The sequence below is a fragment of the Hetaerina americana genome, unplaced genomic scaffold, assembly GCF_022747635.1.
Source record: "Hetaerina americana unplaced genomic scaffold, ioHetAmer1.1.p SCAF_7, whole genome shotgun sequence".
Taxonomy (NCBI): domain Eukaryota; kingdom Metazoa; phylum Arthropoda; class Insecta; order Odonata; family Calopterygidae; genus Hetaerina; species Hetaerina americana.
In genome coordinates, this window is record NW_027287316.1 from 71272385 (window position 1) to 71289677 (window position 17293).

The 17293-nt window shown below is 35.0% G+C and overlaps 2 protein-coding genes across 5 annotated transcripts in view; one reads left to right on the top strand and one right to left on the bottom strand.

Annotated features, from left to right (window-relative positions):
- The window catches only part of LOC139696190 (mitochondrial protein C2orf69 homolog), a 41099-nt gene extending 33225 nt beyond the window's left edge, over positions 1-7874 (top strand). For all 4 annotated transcript variants that reach the window (XM_071594830.1, XM_071594833.1, XM_071594831.1 and 1 more), the window contains one exon: positions 5093-7874. In XM_071594830.1, the coding sequence (XP_071450931.1) occupies positions 5093-5304 (212 nt within the window). In that variant the 3' untranslated portion in view covers positions 5305-7874. The remainder of the gene's footprint in view (positions 1-5092) is intronic.
- Positions 7875-10659: 2785 nt separating this feature from the next.
- LOC139696532 (uncharacterized) lies at positions 10660-15485 on the bottom strand. The gene is made up of 3 exons (XM_071595334.1): positions 14692-15485; positions 14494-14589; positions 10660-14008 (listed from the first exon to the last, which is right to left on the bottom strand). Exons 1-3 carry the CDS (start codon positions 15146-15148, stop codon positions 13944-13946), a joined length of 618 nt encoding a protein of 205 aa, XP_071451435.1. The 5' UTR covers positions 15149-15485; the 3' UTR covers positions 10660-13943.
- Between the last annotated feature and the right edge of the window lie 1808 nt (positions 15486-17293).

Consider the following 17293-nt stretch of genomic DNA (forward strand, 5'->3'; position numbering starts at 1 on the left):
CAACTTAATTGTTTAGCATAGAGAGTAGTTTAAGTGATATCAACCCTCCCAAAACCAGTCAGCTCCTATTTTTATTTATTTAAGGTGGATTTTGAATTGATGAAAATTTAACATCGCTACATTCCTTAGCCTCGCCTCACAAGATGTAACACTTGACACCAGACACTACGATAAACCCTTTTTCATTTCCACATGCTATGTGGAATTGAAAAAGGATTTATCTCTTCATTCCATTCTACATGCCTCTCATTTTCCTTCCTTTATCTCGCCTGCCTAACGTTATCCCTTTTCATATCACAGTCTTCAGCATCCCACCGCCAATCAAAATGCTAAAAGTCCACCTTTCCTGCCTCCTGTGGATTTCTTCCAGCAATCCTCTCTCCTGCCTCACTATGATTATTACTTCTTGGTTTGTTTTCCTTTCCACCCATACATCTTTTCCATTCTCCTCCAGGCTGACATCTTAAAAGCCTCCCATCTATGCCTGTCATCTACTTCAATGATCAAGTTTTGGCGTATTGCAAAACCACACTCCATATCAAAATTTTTACTAATCTTTCCTTAAAATCCTCTCTTGATGTCCATATCAACAGCTCCCTCATCCTTGTGAAAGTTTATTTGCATACCAGTATTCTAATTATGTTTCTACTGCTGGATGTCCTTGGTCTGAAACTCTTCTATGATAGGTCAACTGTTCTAATTATTCTCGTTTTTGTCCTCCTATTTAACATTTCAATTTTACCAGGGGTATAAGAAGAAGAATTTCATCTGGCGAAGATGCTTTCACAAGGAGGGAGTTGATGACAAGGGCATTAAAGAAAGACGTTAACAAAAGACAGGTGAAAAATTTGGTGTACAGCATGGTTTTTTATAGCCCAAAAATTTGGTTTTTGAAGGAAGATGATGGTTATAGATTGGAGTCTTTTAAGATGTTGGTGTGGAGAAGCATGGAAAAGATAAAATGGACAGAAGGGAAACAACCAAAGAAGTACTATGCTAGGTTGGGGAGGAGAGAGATTTGTTGAGAGAAATCCGAAGAAGGCAGGAAAGATGAATGCTGAGCATTTTAATTGGTTTAGGAATGCTGCTGAATCACTGTCACTGAGGGGGGAGGTTGTTAGTCAGATGAGGTAGTGGTAAGAAAAGTGTGGGCATGTTCGACAGAATGAAGGGAGATGAAGTGTATATGGAATACTAGAAAACTTAATTATCATTTGGAGTTCAGGTTGAGGCTTGTTCAGTGAGGCTTAGAACTGTATCAGTTCAGCTGAGGTCCTATTTCATCTCATTTTTATAAATAATGCAGAGAGTTACTTCTTTAAATATGCTTTTTGTATTGGGATTCCAGTGTTGTAAATCTATACATTCATATTTCCTTTGGCACAAATTTGTTGGCCATCAGATTATTTTAAATCTGTCACCATTATACTCAGCATTTGCCTCAATTAAGAGTGTAGGAGTTGGGAAATACCCAATTCAGCATTCTTCATACCCTCCTCTTTGTTACCTCAGGGATACTGAGGTAACCATCCTAAAATACTGTTGACACTTGCAGTCTTCTAATAAGATACTTTAGGGGGTTGTTTGCGTGCACAACCTCAAGAGGAACACCGGAAAGGTTAACATAAGCATCGCTCATTGTATTTGTCAGCCTAATTCAGTCTCCAAATTCTTTCTCCCGTGCCTCTGAAGGCCACACTTTACTTTTACTTCCCGCCCAGTAATTTTAACCATTCTCTCTTTCAAATCCACTTATAATGTTATTATTTGCTAACATTACCAGTTCTGTTGTCATAAAAGTAATGTTTGAATTATTAAAATGTGGGAAGAAGAATGTCCAAGAATGAATAAAAACATGTATGAAAACTAAAAATGGTGAATCTGCTCTTCTTCAGGAGTGCCAAAGTGTAAGAGCTATTCTTTCAACCTCATTAGCTTAGTTTCATCACAGTTTCCATGATGAACATTGTTGCGTCTAAAAAAATCTTCTGGAAAGTGGGTAGTCTACTAAAAGCTCTCAATATTTATTATTCTGAATGATTTCTGGGTAGTAATTATGTTTTTGAGACACAGGACTGTGCCATTGCTTAGAATTTTATTCTCGTCATATTTCAACGAATATTTAGAAAAAACATATCATCCTGTGACCATAGCTGGAGGATACTCAAAGAACATGGGGACTATCTCTAGCTATGCTAGCTAAGTTTTATATTATAAATCAAACAATTATATTTGTTTTTTTTTGTAAATATTCTCAATCCAAATGTGATCAAATATCAGGTATTAAGTGGCTAAAAATGTGAATAAAAATGTCTATTATTAATCTTTAAAAAAAATGCAGCACAATCATTACATATATAATGGGTACTCTAGGTTTTTGAAAAATATTTGATGAAAAAAATGCATATTATCTATAAAAATTAATGTTAATGAAATTGTAGGAAATAATGCAGGATTTTGCTCATATGTTGAAATCTACATGTTGCATAATGTCTGGAGCATGGCTAGAGTGGGAGATAAAGAAGGAAATCAGAAATCGACTCTTATGGATACTTATGTTTTTGACTGGATTATGTAGAATGGTGGGTCGCATTAGTCCGGAGGTAGACTGTTGAACTACTGACCAAAGGGCCTGGGTTTGGTTCCCAGGCAAGCCCCTCTGATCAACCTCAGCTCCACTCAAGCTATGTGATTTTTCGGGTATCAGATCTTCCTGGGAAACCATAACCAGCTCAGGGAAAGGCACTGACCCCCGTCCCCTGATTTGAGAATTTCACACATTGTGTATGGGGCTTACTTCTGGGTGAACTCAACCATGACTTACCAAACCGACCCTTGGGTTGATTACTGAGTTAATAGTTTTAAAAATGTAGAATTGTATTTCAATCTTAATAAGTAATAAGTGAAGGAGTATTTCATTTTACATAATGCTGATTGTTTGATAATCAAGAGCATTTAAAATAATTGAAAATAATGATAGTAAATTTGCAATGCATGAAGAAACAATAACTTCCATCATCCGTAAAGTCATGCAGTGACAAATTGAATTTTTGTATTATATTTGCCTGAATTTTTTATCCTAGTCAACTTCTAGATCAATCTAAAGTTCTGTAATTTATTTTTTCTCTTTGTATCATCCCAATATTCAAGTTATAAATACTGATTTTACTTGCTCGAAAATGTTGCATATTTTATCACATAGTATTTGAAATTGAAATTAAACAACTTGTCACAATACTTCTCTAATGTTTAGAAAATTGGAAATTCTTGAATGGTTGATAGTCATAAATGATATTGGAAGTTTTAAGTGATGTTGGATGGGTAATGATATTCCGGTACGTTGAGTCCTTGAGTTTTCCTAAACCTACATTTTCACTTTATCTAGTTGTATTCCGTATTCTAAGTTATAATTAAGACTTCAATGCCTTGCTCATGTTGTGAGAATAAAGAATTCTTGCTCAACAAGACAAAACAATCTCATCTATGACACTTCTGAGATAAATTATGGCTTCCACTTCCTTTAGTTTCTCTCCTCATACTGCATGCCTTCAGTTGCTCTTCTCTGAGTTCTTGGTTTTAAATTTTCTTACTTTTCATGTTTGTCTAATATCTTGGAACTATTTAATAAATGGCATTCATGAATGCCTGCAGGTTTCCCCAAAGGAGTCAGTGGGGGGAAATATATATAGATATATTGCAACTAGGTATGATAAGGTGGATTATGTGATTGATCTTATTCCCATGTTTTTTTCTTTTTGATGAATAATTGCCTGCATTTTTCAAATGCTCATTTATAAGACTTCAATGAGTGTTGGGACATTGAAAATAATTTTTGTTGCTCTAAAGATTTATGACCATACCAAGGTACCATTGTGGTTTTGCACTATCCTGTCTGTAATGTGCATGTGAATACTTTCATATTCAAAGAACTGTACCCATTACATGTCAATGGTATCCCCATTCTCATGCTTTGATGTGAGTATTTGCAGATGGTTGGTTGGATATTCAACAAACTCCCTCAAGTTCTCTCAATCAAATCAATATATTTTTATTTTGATTTTGTTGTTTCCTATGTTTAATTCAGTGAGAAATTGACTTTGCCATCACACTTTCTTCACTTATACCTAGGTGAAAGTCCATTTTACAATAGTTTTTGGCTGAAAGATCTTAAGATCGTCTCCTAGTTGGCACTTTTACTTGTTGGTCCAGTGCCTAATGGGTTGCGGTTGCTGAGTATTTTCTAGTAGGATTGCAATTTCACACTTTGATATAAATAATAATAACAGTTTTTCCAATTAGCTAATGGGAAACCAAAATAACCCTCATTAATCGTGATGTTCTGGGCATTTTTGTGGCTAAAACTGAGATTTGATTATATACTGTATGAATTGCCGTGAGAAGAAATAAGGTGACTTAGTCAAGTGGTAGTTGTAATTACAGGGGCTGCTTTGGAATAAGTTACAATTTGTAAAAATTCAATTGAGTGGCATTTAAATTTGTTGTCACTTGTTATAAGTGTGTGTAAAACTGTAAAATGTAGTTTTTACTCTCTATCATGTCCCTCATATAGCCCCCCACCCCCCACTTTATTCTTTTATCTTTGACCATTAAGTTCATTCCACAAAATTTAGCTGCCTCTGTGGTTTTAGGAATAACATAGTGGGTGTAGTTTTCAGCATCTTACTAGAAAGTTCTGGTTCATATCTAAATGATGCCTAAATTATGGACTCTGCTTCAAGCCGTGTGGTTTTTTCAAATCCATATCTTCCCATAAAAGTAAAAATAATACAGGGGAAGGAACTGGTCGCCTACCCTGAGAAAAGACTCAAACTCAATAGGACTCGGGATGAACTAAACTCTACCCTCACTGTCGAACCAACCATACAGTCAATCACTGTGGTGTACAACCAAAGACCCAGAGGTTCCCATAAGAGTAAAACCTAGAATTAACATTTGATTTTAATCGATAAAGTGCTTATATCACTGGAGCAATATTAAGAGCAATGAACAAAGTGATATTAGGTAATTGCTGTTTTCTTTTCTGTCTCCACTAAGGTTTTGTCTTCTAATGAGTTTAATTATATCTCTCAAGGAATTGGTGTGCATATCCATGTGACTCCTTACCAAGTGCAAGATGAGCGAAGGCCCTGGATTCGGAAGGAGGAAAAAGCTTTTGGGGAGCTGCTGAGGAGGCTTGGTGCTCCAGTCTCCCGTACGCTACATTTTGAGAGTCAGCCACCGACGTTGTGCACCCATTTTGATGTGCTCACAGCATTCAGACCACCCCAATCTCTCATGCAGTAATTATTTATAAAAGATTATGAACTGTTTGGCCATGTGTCTGGTATGATGTTACAGTTTTTGTGACCATGGGCTTCAGAGAAATGGTGCCACTTCATGACTAGACAGAAGATCCCCCAGTTTCAGCTGATGATTCATGTCCTCCAGATGTTGTTAACTCTCATCCCCTATCCTTCACGCACTACATGATCCCCTTATAATTGTGTATCAATTTCACTTTGGCTTCTGGTGGATGTAAAAATTCTGCAATTTTTAATTATAATGAAAATGGCAAATATAATTTGCTGTTTTTTCTTTGTCATTTTTATGTGCAATTATAATTGCTGTTTTTCCTTCGTCATTTTTATGTGCAATTATAATTGTAGTGGACTTGAAGACTCACAGAATGTTTTAGTCTCCTTTCGCTCAATGATGGGAAGATTTGCTTTTTCACCAAGGATATTTCAATTTAACTGTCAAACAATTTTAAGTTGTTTTCTTTGCTGTTGTTTGTTCATAAGAAAAATAATAATCAAATGAATGCGGAGGGTTGTACTGCTTGTGTAAGCATCATCATTTATCAAAGAATCCTGTGAGTGCTGCATTCACAATTCATGGTCATTGAATCTGTGTAAATAAATGCTGTGTAAAAGTATGTAGTTCAGTTAGGCTTTATATCTTTCACAAGGAACATCCGAATGCTTTTTGTTCAGCAATAATAGATCAATCATGTTAATTGTATCATGTGTATTCACCCAATACATGATGGCAGACATCTAATTTGGCAGTGAGTGCTAAAAAATGACTCCACACGACCTTTATTCCTCAACTTTAATAAATATTATTTCTCCGTTGGCTTATTTTCCTTAGAACTCCGCTTCAACTGTAATGGTTTTTCAGTTTTTCATTGCAGTCATCTTATACATGGGAGGGAGGGAAGTGAAACTTTATTCCCAAAAGCACTAATGATGTCACTTTTATTTGTGAATGGATAGTAGCAAGTGATATTTTAATTTACTTGTATCTGAACATACGTTTTATGTCACATTCCAAGAGTGAGTAATGGCATGTGACTTAATTTCTGTCGTGAAAATTGTAAAACATGTGATATTTCAATAATTTACATCAGTGTGGGCAAATCTAAATCTAACTACTCGAAAAAAAAAAATATTTTCTGCATGCCAATGAACTATATACCAGTCTCCAACATTTTAAGCGGTTTGCATCAATAGATCTGGTGTGCTTTTTATTTAGCTTTTGTACATCGCCATCCAAACTTCCAAATGCTTATCACAATAGGAAATAGGCCAAGATACTGTCATACTGTGTAGTGATAAGTTATCTCGGGCAATCCAGTAATGCAGATATCTTACCTAAGTGAAATTATTCATAATTGTATGAGTATTTGTCAAAGTTAAATTTTAAAAGTAGAGCGGGTGCTTAGTTTTATGATGGCCTCTGATGTATTTATCTGTGATCAAATTATGCTGAGAATCAGGAGGACCGAGGGAAAATCATAATGCTTGGGTGGGTTAAGTTTTGTGGAAATATGATTTTTTTAATTGGCTTTTTAAAAGCCAAGAATGTTGAAATAATATTTTTTTCAGTACAAGTAATAACATTCAATTTTTTGCAGCTTTTTCATGTGAATTGAAGATGTTGAACTAAATTGACAATTTTTCATTCATAACTTTCCCCTGTTTATGTAGCACATCTGAAGTGATAACACTAGTTATTTATTTTTCTCTAAAAATTCCTCAATGTAGTTGTCTAAAACATTGTCAGTTTGATCACAAGTGGTAAACAGGAAAAGTTGCCTAGTTGTAAAAAGTCAGAATTCATTGTATTGCATGGACAGGAGATATTTTTATTGGTGTATATTAGCAGTTACTTAGGAGCTTCATTAATTTGGCACCTTGGATTACCATGCTCTGTTTTCAAGCAGAGCAAGTGAACGTGGAGATTGGTTTATCTTTTTACACTGAAATTTTAGACTTTCCATTGTATAAATTGATTTTCAATGGAAAATGTCAAGATATGCTCCCTGTTAGCATTAGTTGTTTTATCTACGAGATTAAAATATAGTCCATGAATGAGATATTTTTTTCAGTACATAATATAATCTCCTAAAAATTTCCCCATGCACATTTTGGGTGGACATATTGTATTTTCTTAAATGTGATTTAGGAGTGTATGTTGGTTGCTGTTTCAATCAAAATTTAAGTACAATTTTTTGAGTGAGCTCCAAGAATTTGATGGGTTTATGCAGTAATGTCATTTTGTGGTCCTGATCAATTTTTAAAATTTAAAAATTGAAATATGCCTAGATGTACTTTTAAATAACATAATTATACAACAAATTATCCAATGAAGATTGTCTGAAGAGAATTATGTGACCTAATTTGGTTGTCTGCAGGGTTTAATCACTCTTCTAGCCTATAATTATACTTGAAAGCATTTATTAAGACAAAAAATTGTGTAACTCTGAATTTGTTAAAGAATGTTAATTTCTTGTGAATGCCATGAGATGAATGAGTACTGTAATTATTGTAATATTGAAGAAGAAACTCCAAATTAAAAGATTTTTTTCAACTATTGAAGAATGAGTGTAAATAATTCTTTCCATTCCTTGTTTCCAGAAATGCAATTCAAGTAAAGTGGTTGAATATGTTACTGATGAGGAAATTGCCGAGTCTGTCTCAAAAATGAGCAGAATAAATCTGGGAAAAGTAAAAATGACTAAAATTCTTCATAATATCACCCTCGTCCATTCACACATCAATGCCAGTGCTCTGCCAGTCGTGGTATGCTTCCTGGAAGGCATCATTCAGGTACCTCACCAACCTATTTGATGTTATCCATAGTTCCAAAATGGTTGCCTTTCAAGCTCCTTTTTATTCTTGTGAGCAAGAAGAAGTCTGGTGGTGGCACATCAGATCTGCCGGTTTCTTTTAAAGCAGCCCAAGAGGTCACACGTGCAAGCCTTCGGATCTTCCGGCAAGCTCTTGGAAACCATCTTGGCACACGTCTTACTCATGGCTAAATCTTCTGTAAGAATGCGATGCACAATGGTTGGTGGAGTATTCTACTCTTCTGCTAATATTCTGACCTCATTAGGAGTTTGGTGGTAGAATAGACTCATAGTCTTAATCTCGCCCCAAAATAAAGACGACTATGTATCTATCAATGGAATTTAGGATGCCTCTTAACTTTTTACACATTTTCATCTCACCTTGTTGTTGACGGACATCTAGGGCATTACTCATTGTTAACCTCCTCTCTACCCTCCCGGAATATCTTATGCCAGCAGGAAACCATTTCTTGGGACATTGATTGATCACTGTAAGCATCCTTGTTGATGGTCATGGTCTCTGATTCCTTATTTTCCAAGCTCAAGTAACTTGCCATACACAGGGGTGCAGCACTTATCTCCAGGCAAATTTAAATTTCCCACTATACCGTAGCCACTGGAGGTCAAAATTGGAAGTCTTGAAACATATAGGCATCTAGTAAACAGTCATAACCTCAAAATGGACGAAATGTTACATAAAAGTGCGGAGTATAATCGAAGAGCCCCTATTTTCGCAAGTGTTCATGCTGGGCGTTCGCCCAGTGAAATAGTTCGATTCTTTGGGTACCCCAGATCAACTGTTTACGATATTGTGGCTAAGTTTAATGCTTTGGGGAAGGTTTTCGCTAACCCGGCGAGGAGATGTACAGGCACTGATTTCACAGGAATTTTGCAAATTTTGGAGAAAGTCGTGAAACCGTGGATGGTAACTGTGGCCTCGGGGAGACAATATGTCTTTCAACAGGACGATGTGCCAGCTCATACGAATCATTTAGTCCAAAACTGGCTCTCAGATAACATTTACATGTTCTGGTTGAAGGAGTTCTGGCCCCCGACTTGACTCCTCTCGACTATTATGTTTGCAGCATAGTCGAAAGAGTTACCAATAAGACGAGGCACCCCAATGTTGCATCGCGTAGCTATCATAGCAGCATTCACGAATATGGACAGTGCTGTATTAAAGAGTGTGCGATCAATTCAGGACACAATTGGAGATAGTCATTGCAGCTGAAGGGGGTTTACATTGAGTAATGTTATTCTTGACAGATACAACTACTTGTATACAAAAGGATTTTCATTTGTATTTTTCAAAATACATCTGCTTTTAAACAGAAGTTCCATTTATCCGGATATAACTGCCATACACTGTACTTAAATAATCTTACTAGTCTTCTTTAATGCCTGAAATGTTTATCATCTCAAAAATATTAAATGAAGATTATACCATGGTGGCCACGTGCCTTGAAAACCGGAAAAACTCATTTAATTTACTATGTCCTCAAAATGTGAGAATTCTTTGAGATATCATTCCTCGTTGATTTTTTGTAACAATGTGGAATGATGTTGGGTCCATCAAGGAAATCACTTACTGTAAATGTTGTGAAGTTTTGACATCCCTTGCTTTTTAAATAAGGAATTATATGCCCTGAGAAGCATATTCCAAGCTACAAGCTGAGAAGACAAGCACTTACTATCAGATGGAATGCCATGATGACACTGTAATGATTTTCTGGTTTAAACATATGCAGAAAATCTGTTGATTGACTTTTTTAAGTCTGAAATCTTCCAGTTACAGTCTAGGATTAGATCCTGCAACCTATAGGAGGACAAATAACCATTGGTGGTTATGGTATCACTCTTGAAAAAGTAATACGAAGTCAGGAGGAGCAGCAATATTCCCTCATGCACTTTGAGAGCTATCCGGGTAGGGTTAAGCCTTACATCATTTTGATGCAAATCAAGTGCGGAAATAGATGTGAATCTGTCATTTGAATATCATTATGCAATTTTAATAACTCCTGTTGGAAATCTCAAGTGGATAAATAATTTGTAGTTTAAGTAATATTATGTTTGCTATACAGCATAAGATTTACTTGATAATTATTTGCTTTCCTATCTCAGGGTTCTCTGGGCAATATCTTCATAATGCTAATTACTTTTTGTGAACATTTTCCTATAAGGTAGTTTGCTAAAATTTTTTCCACCATGCAATACATCTTCATGATAAATCCACTGAAAGACAAAAAAATTGTATTGGCAGGAGAATGTGACTTGAGGTAGACTGGTGTGATGGCAAGGGAACTGAACTTCTTCAGTATTCCACTAACCTTAGCTTGGGTAAAACCACACTAGGGTAAAACCATAAGCCTATACTACTAAGATAAAACAATTTGGATGTGTGCCTCAAAAGCAAAATCAAACTGTAAAATTTGTAACACCAATAAATATTTGATTTTTTCAATTGAAGGAATTTGAAAATTCAAATGATTAGTCATCCAAAATTTTATTTTTAAGCATTTCCTCGTGACTTCAGCATTACTCAAATTTGACAGTATTTTGAGAATTACAACAATCATCAGAATAGTAGAACAGGATTGCATATTTCAATTGTCAGCAATAGGTTAATTACCAGAGTAAACATTTGATTGATATGCACATAATCTAAATTAAAAACTGAATTCATATTCATATGGTAACACATTTGAAATTTTCTATACTTTAGAACTTCCATTAGTTGTATATATGTAGTAACTGGATGAATTTTACTTAATTCAATCATCCAATTTACGTTTATTCTTATGCACCTCATTATTTATTGATTAACGTTCATCACAATTTGTAAATAATATTTTAATCAAATCAACTTTTGTACATTAGTCTCCACAGTTAAAAAAATCACAGACATGTCAATGCAATAATATTAGCTGAACTACCATATGGGTGTTAAATGAAGTGGGTATCAGAACAAACTTCATTAACAAACATTTCATTTTAACATTCATATTGCCCAAAGATAAGTTATAAATGTGGCTGCATCTTTACCATTAACTAATTTAGATGCATTCTACAATTCATAGATGGTTAAAAATGCCCTTAGATGTCACACAAAGTTTTAAATTATACTTGAAAATGGCCAAACAGTAAGAGTGTCATACACCGATTACCACAAAAATAATTTTCATGGTGTTACAATTAAGGCACTAATTTTGAATGAGATCAATTCCATCACTTATAATAAGGTGAATGAGTATTTATTCACAGCGAACTACTCTGTCAATGGTATTACACTTATTTGCATCTATTGCAGAATCATATCATTTTAAGCTTCGTAAATAGGAATGAGCATTTGAAAGATTTTTTGATTGGTAACTAACTTTTGGATTGCTGCACATGTGTACCTTTTAATAATACAAAAAAAGATATGATTGTTTGAGGGAATAAATATGTAATTGTAAATGTGGCACATTGGCATTAAAATTTAAGAGTCTCATGGATAGATTATGGGTAAAGATGCAAAATCTCATCAGTTTCTTTTGAAAGAAGACATCCCTTACAGATTTCAATCATTTCTCTAGTTAAAAAATAAGTTTGGGTCAGGGAGTTTAAGACCCTAGGCACTTGTTGGACATGTCCCTGTTATAATTGGTTGAACTAAATGACCATAATTGGTTCCTTATTCAAATTAATTCTTTGCGCACCCATTAAAAATGTTCTACGAGTCGGCGTTTTGTCAACAGGACAAGGAAAATATAACTTCCATGGAATTTAACCATGTCACAGTAACAAAATTTTACACCAACATATTATATCACATGGTTTTAACAAAGCAACAAAATACTAAGCAACGAGCATACTGCATTGTATCATTTAAATGAAAGCTAGGCCTTCTAATAAGACAATGTCTCTGGTGTTACTTGGTGGCAGTCTTTCATGCTAGCCATGAATGAGGGAAGACTAGGCTGGCAGATTAAAGTAGAATGATGATGATAGATGAATTTTGCCTTGCGACGAAACTACGGTCATAAAAAATTAAATTTTCAGTAGAAACTGTCAAGCTCCTCTTCCCTCATTCACGCTTTGACCTTATAACTTCTTGTTCCTTTTTTTTTTAATTGTGTCAGCTATTCAGATTCACTGGATGGATCATAATTGGGGACTGTTAAGTATACACTCTGAAATCAAGTGTGCATAATTCAATGAGGAAGTGGAATTTAAGGATTGACTCACAAGGATAATATGATGGTATTTCGTTGCTACCATGCACAGAAAAATCCTAAATACCAAAAACAAATCGAGATGAGTCATAAAACTGTTTACAGGCCATTCCCATTACAAGTCATACAATTATTAAAATGATTTACCCCCCAAAGCTCATGCCATGACACACTTTTGAAACTCATTTCATCATTTCATGATCACTTTTAATAGGTTTACAACAAGCGATAAATATTTCTCCACTAAAATAAGCAAAAAGGTTTCAAAATTACTGTGAAAGCAATTTTTGCCTTCGGCATGAAAAGCTGTCAGTGCAGCTCTCATTAAATTGCATAGCAACCCACACACAGCAGCAAGAAATTTGATAATTCCCACTCCTCAAATGCAATAAAAACCTAGTAAAAAACAAGGCTTTACCATTTTAAGTGAGTCAGGACATTGTAAGATAGGCGATAAAAGAGTAAACAAGTAAACATTATTTTTTTTCATAAATGAACTAGTCACTTACTCATTTTTCAGCACAGATAAAAAGGAAATACTTCATAATTAGGGTGATTTGAAGTTTTAGATTATTTTATCTAGCTTACAATTAATAATCTTTGATACATTCTCCTATGAAACTACTAAAAAATCTTATCAAATTGGTGAGAACTTCCTACACTTGAGGGCAAATGTCATTCCTTGACTTTCCATTGCTTTCAGTCTCACCACATTCACATGGGTCCATGGGGAATTTCAATAAGACTCCAGGAACAATTTCATGGCGCAAATTCTATCAATTAGATATCAACATGGAGAGCAAAAGAAATCAATCTTTAAACAATTTGGCCACTCCTGGTTTTCCCTAATGAAGAATTATCAATGATGAGAATCATATGGATAATGGAGTACATTACACTTGAAAATAAATGATGCAATACAATAAAGCAACCTACTATGCAGCTGTTTACTCTACAGCTATTTTAGAACATTTTAGAAATTTGCAGGCATATCCGCTATTTGAGATGGTTAATTAACATATTGTCACCACTCAATAGCCTTGGAAACATTTTGAGCATCATTTCTGTATAATAATAAAAAGCCAAATATATTACAAAGCAATATGCTGATAACAAAAATTATTATGCATAATTTATATTTGCAAATAGATTTTTTTTTCTAAGTGAGATGTGAAAACAACGAATACAACATTTAACCAACGAATGTTTAAGAATGCTTACTATATCTTATCTGAATAGGAAGAGTTAATTTTGGAGATACATCAATTTTAAACAAATTTATTAGCAAAAATAGGGATGGCGGTGCAGACTAACTATATTCCAAGGTTTTTCATTTGAATGATGTGTTCTTTAAGTATACCTTTATCTTGCTTACTGCATTAGGCAATGGCTAAAAATATAATTAAGTATGTATATATTCACCATATGCAATCAATTAATGTGTATCACTTTGAGCTGCTACCTGCGGCATTTTTATTCAAATAGGAAAAGTGTACGGTGGAAATCTTTATCAATTTATTTTTGGCGTCAGTCTATTATATGAAAACGTACAAATCCGTTCTAAAATTTAAATTCGATTGATATTAGCTTAATTTTAGCTATTTTCTTGGGCAGGTGTTTGGGCATGGTGACAAGTAAACACCCAACTTCTTCTGCTTAGCCACTGAAAGTAGACATTAAAATTAGATATTAGTTTCATTAAATGGAATGGATCCAGAAGAAAATAATTCCCATGAAAGAATGAATATTGAATAAATTAAATAGTGAAAAAGTAAGTCCAACAAATCGATTTAGGTATTTCACGTGAATATTATCGGTTAAAAGTTGACAACAACTACTTGAGAAGATTCCAAGTTTGAAAAACTTTAAAACAATTGCAAATGAAAGAATTATTTCTTATTTCTGAGGCAGGGCATATTGGACACGTGAAGAGGATGCACTTTAGGTTGTTGGTCACACACCACGGTGGGTATAGAATTTCCTGATTCATAGCTTTATTCTTTGTTTCGGTTTCAAAATTGGCCCGAGGCTACCATTTAAGAAAACCTTATTTAGACTTAGTGCTGAGACAAAGGGAAAGGAAAATCTATAAAAGCGTGAAGATTCACCTTAAAAAGCATAGTCTACACGGAATCAACGGAATGTTACCTTCAAAATGTGATGGGTGGGATACATTCAACCACTCGTCTGATCCATCGCAGCAATCACAAATCCCATCATTGACCCGTCCAGATGGAATAGAAACTGAAAGAAATGTAAGCATGTGGTAAGCATACATTCATGACGAAGGAATTAGAAACGATCAAGCAAGGTGTAGGGTGATGAAGCATCTGCATGCATCCTCACCTAAATCCTGCGTGTGGCAGTGAAATACACCGTTGTAACATGCCGAGGTTCCAGGCTCATCACTACCGTCCAAGGGGCAATCACAAAAATCGTCATTTACACGATCCATACCAATTTCTTTTCGAGACGTCAAACACACAAAGTTCCCGCTTGTGTTTGGATTGTACAAGTGTCGATCACTTTTCTTGATTCCACGAATAACATCACCATTCAAAAGCCAAGAATATTTCATTCGTACACCGTCCGACTGCGGTGATAACTCATCTTGCTTGACTGGTGCATTCTCAATGCTGTTCACTTTTCCACCAATAAGTTGATTGCTAGCGTAGAATTCAATTTGATTCACAGAAAGAAACTGATGCAAAACATAAATAACGCCAATGAACGCTGCACTAAAAAAGGTAATCGTCAGCTTCTTTCTCTGCACAGTTTTCAGGGAAAAAAAACTATTTACCATTATTTCGAAAAAAGTTCAAACCCACAAAATTATACCACTTCATATGATATATTAAGGTACGATGTTTGTCATTTCATACACTACACATAAAAACAATTTAATGTCTAAATCGGTATACTGGTGAGATGGTGCACCGGCGAAAACTGAAGTGCGCACCCTTTTCGCATTATCACAAAATAAAATAGTTGACAACTTGCGACAGTTGAAATGAGTAAACCATGAGCAATAAGACAGCGTTCTATCGTAAGTACGACCCTTTCTCTTTGTAACTACTTAACTTTCTGCATTCATGTAATTTCATATATTTGTTCAATTGCACGGCGCTGCTCCATGTTGAATCTCGTGATATCTCGTTTTTCAAAGGTTTACCCGAGAGAATATTATTCGTGATTCGTACAGCATTTTGTTTTAGGAGTGACGGGATGTCAGCTTGAGGGCGGTGTAATTGTGCTGACAACCGCTCTTGCAAGTATTTGTATTTTGGTGAAGCAACATCTGTATCCTGTAACACATGGTTGAGAATTCTGTGCTTTACATCTGCCGATCGTGATATTCCAATTGATTGAAAATCCTGGATTTTATTTGTGAGATCTGCTGCAGCCTTCGATGTAAGTTCATGAGATTTATTTTAAAATAATCAATCCACAACAAAGTGGCTTAATAGCATTATTATGAATTAAATATCATAGCTTTTTGATTGAAATACAGTTTCGCGTAAGAGGGCAGTCCCTTGGTCAGTTGATGTTAAGTGTGGGACTTGAACTGTCAATGTAAGCAATTTCATACTAGGGTGTGTGTTAACTATGAGATCGTTTGCAAACGGAACTTATTGTATACTTGGTTAAAATATACACCTATCTGTCAAATGCTGGATAATTTCTCTTGTAGAGATTGACGCCGCAACAAAACGAGGCAAAATTCGGTTTCATGATTTCAGAGTATTTGATCTTCACTTCTTTTTGCAAGTTTTAAAATTTTCGTTTTGTACGTAATTGTTGTACAGCAATTAAAGTTTACTTATTAGTGTCCAAGGAGCTAATCGTACCCAAGAGGCTAATCAGAGATGTTTATTTCATGGTTAAAACAGTTGCAATATTTTGCCCTTAGTTTTTGGGGTTTCATTGTAAACTCATAACAAGTTTAGCTATATAATAATATAATAATCTTTCGAAATGCTATGACACCCTCTTTATTCGTGTATAATCACCTAAAAGTTGTTGTTTACACTCTTAATGCAATGTGTGAAAGTTAGGCTTCATTAGTTTTCATTTTTGTACATATCACTTCTTGTTAGCTGTATTGGAAACGTGACTACGAAGGATTGCCTAGCAATTGTTTATTTCTTTTATCCTATTTTCAGGATATACTTTATTAACGTATCTTATACAGAAGTATTCCATTTTTCATTTTAGTTTTCGTATGTTCAACATTTTTTGTACGCCTTTAATTATTTGAAAGAAAAACGTGTTCGCATCCTCTCAATTCCTTTTACGCCTTTAATTTGCTTGGAGATGAGCCTGAAATATACCTAATGTCTTTCCTCCGGGCGATCGCTTTTGCAGATGCTCCTTACTTCCCAATTACAGTCACCCGAGAGAGAGAGAGAGATTGGTAAATGGCCCCAATCACCCATGTATATACTGCAACTTCATAGGCGTTTTCACCAAATTCGATTTTTTAGAAAACCAAATTGTTTAAACACATGTGGTACATAATTCTGAGGTAACTTGATACATTAATTGCTATAATACAATTTCATTCAAGCAACATTTTCTGTAAAGTTTGTTTGGAAATTGATCCATCTGTTTTTGGACTCGTCATTTTTTCCCAGAATAATGTATAGGTATATTGTATTTCCATTCCCGCAGTAATGTAGCGCACGCTGATGAGGTAACCGAGTACAGCCAAAGTGTTCGTGAGCATTTAGCCAAATTATTGGTGTACTCGAAACTAGTACACGCTACTCTGTTGTGCGATCTCTTTCAATAAATATAACTCTTAAGTTATCATTCCCCCCTTCTGTTTTCACGACAATGCCACTGAACTCGTCCTAGATTCCCATTCCATACCTTCCCGTTGAACAATGAGATGTCGAGTATGTGAATGGAATGGGAGAATTGTTTTAATTGGTAGTAGTAAAATTAT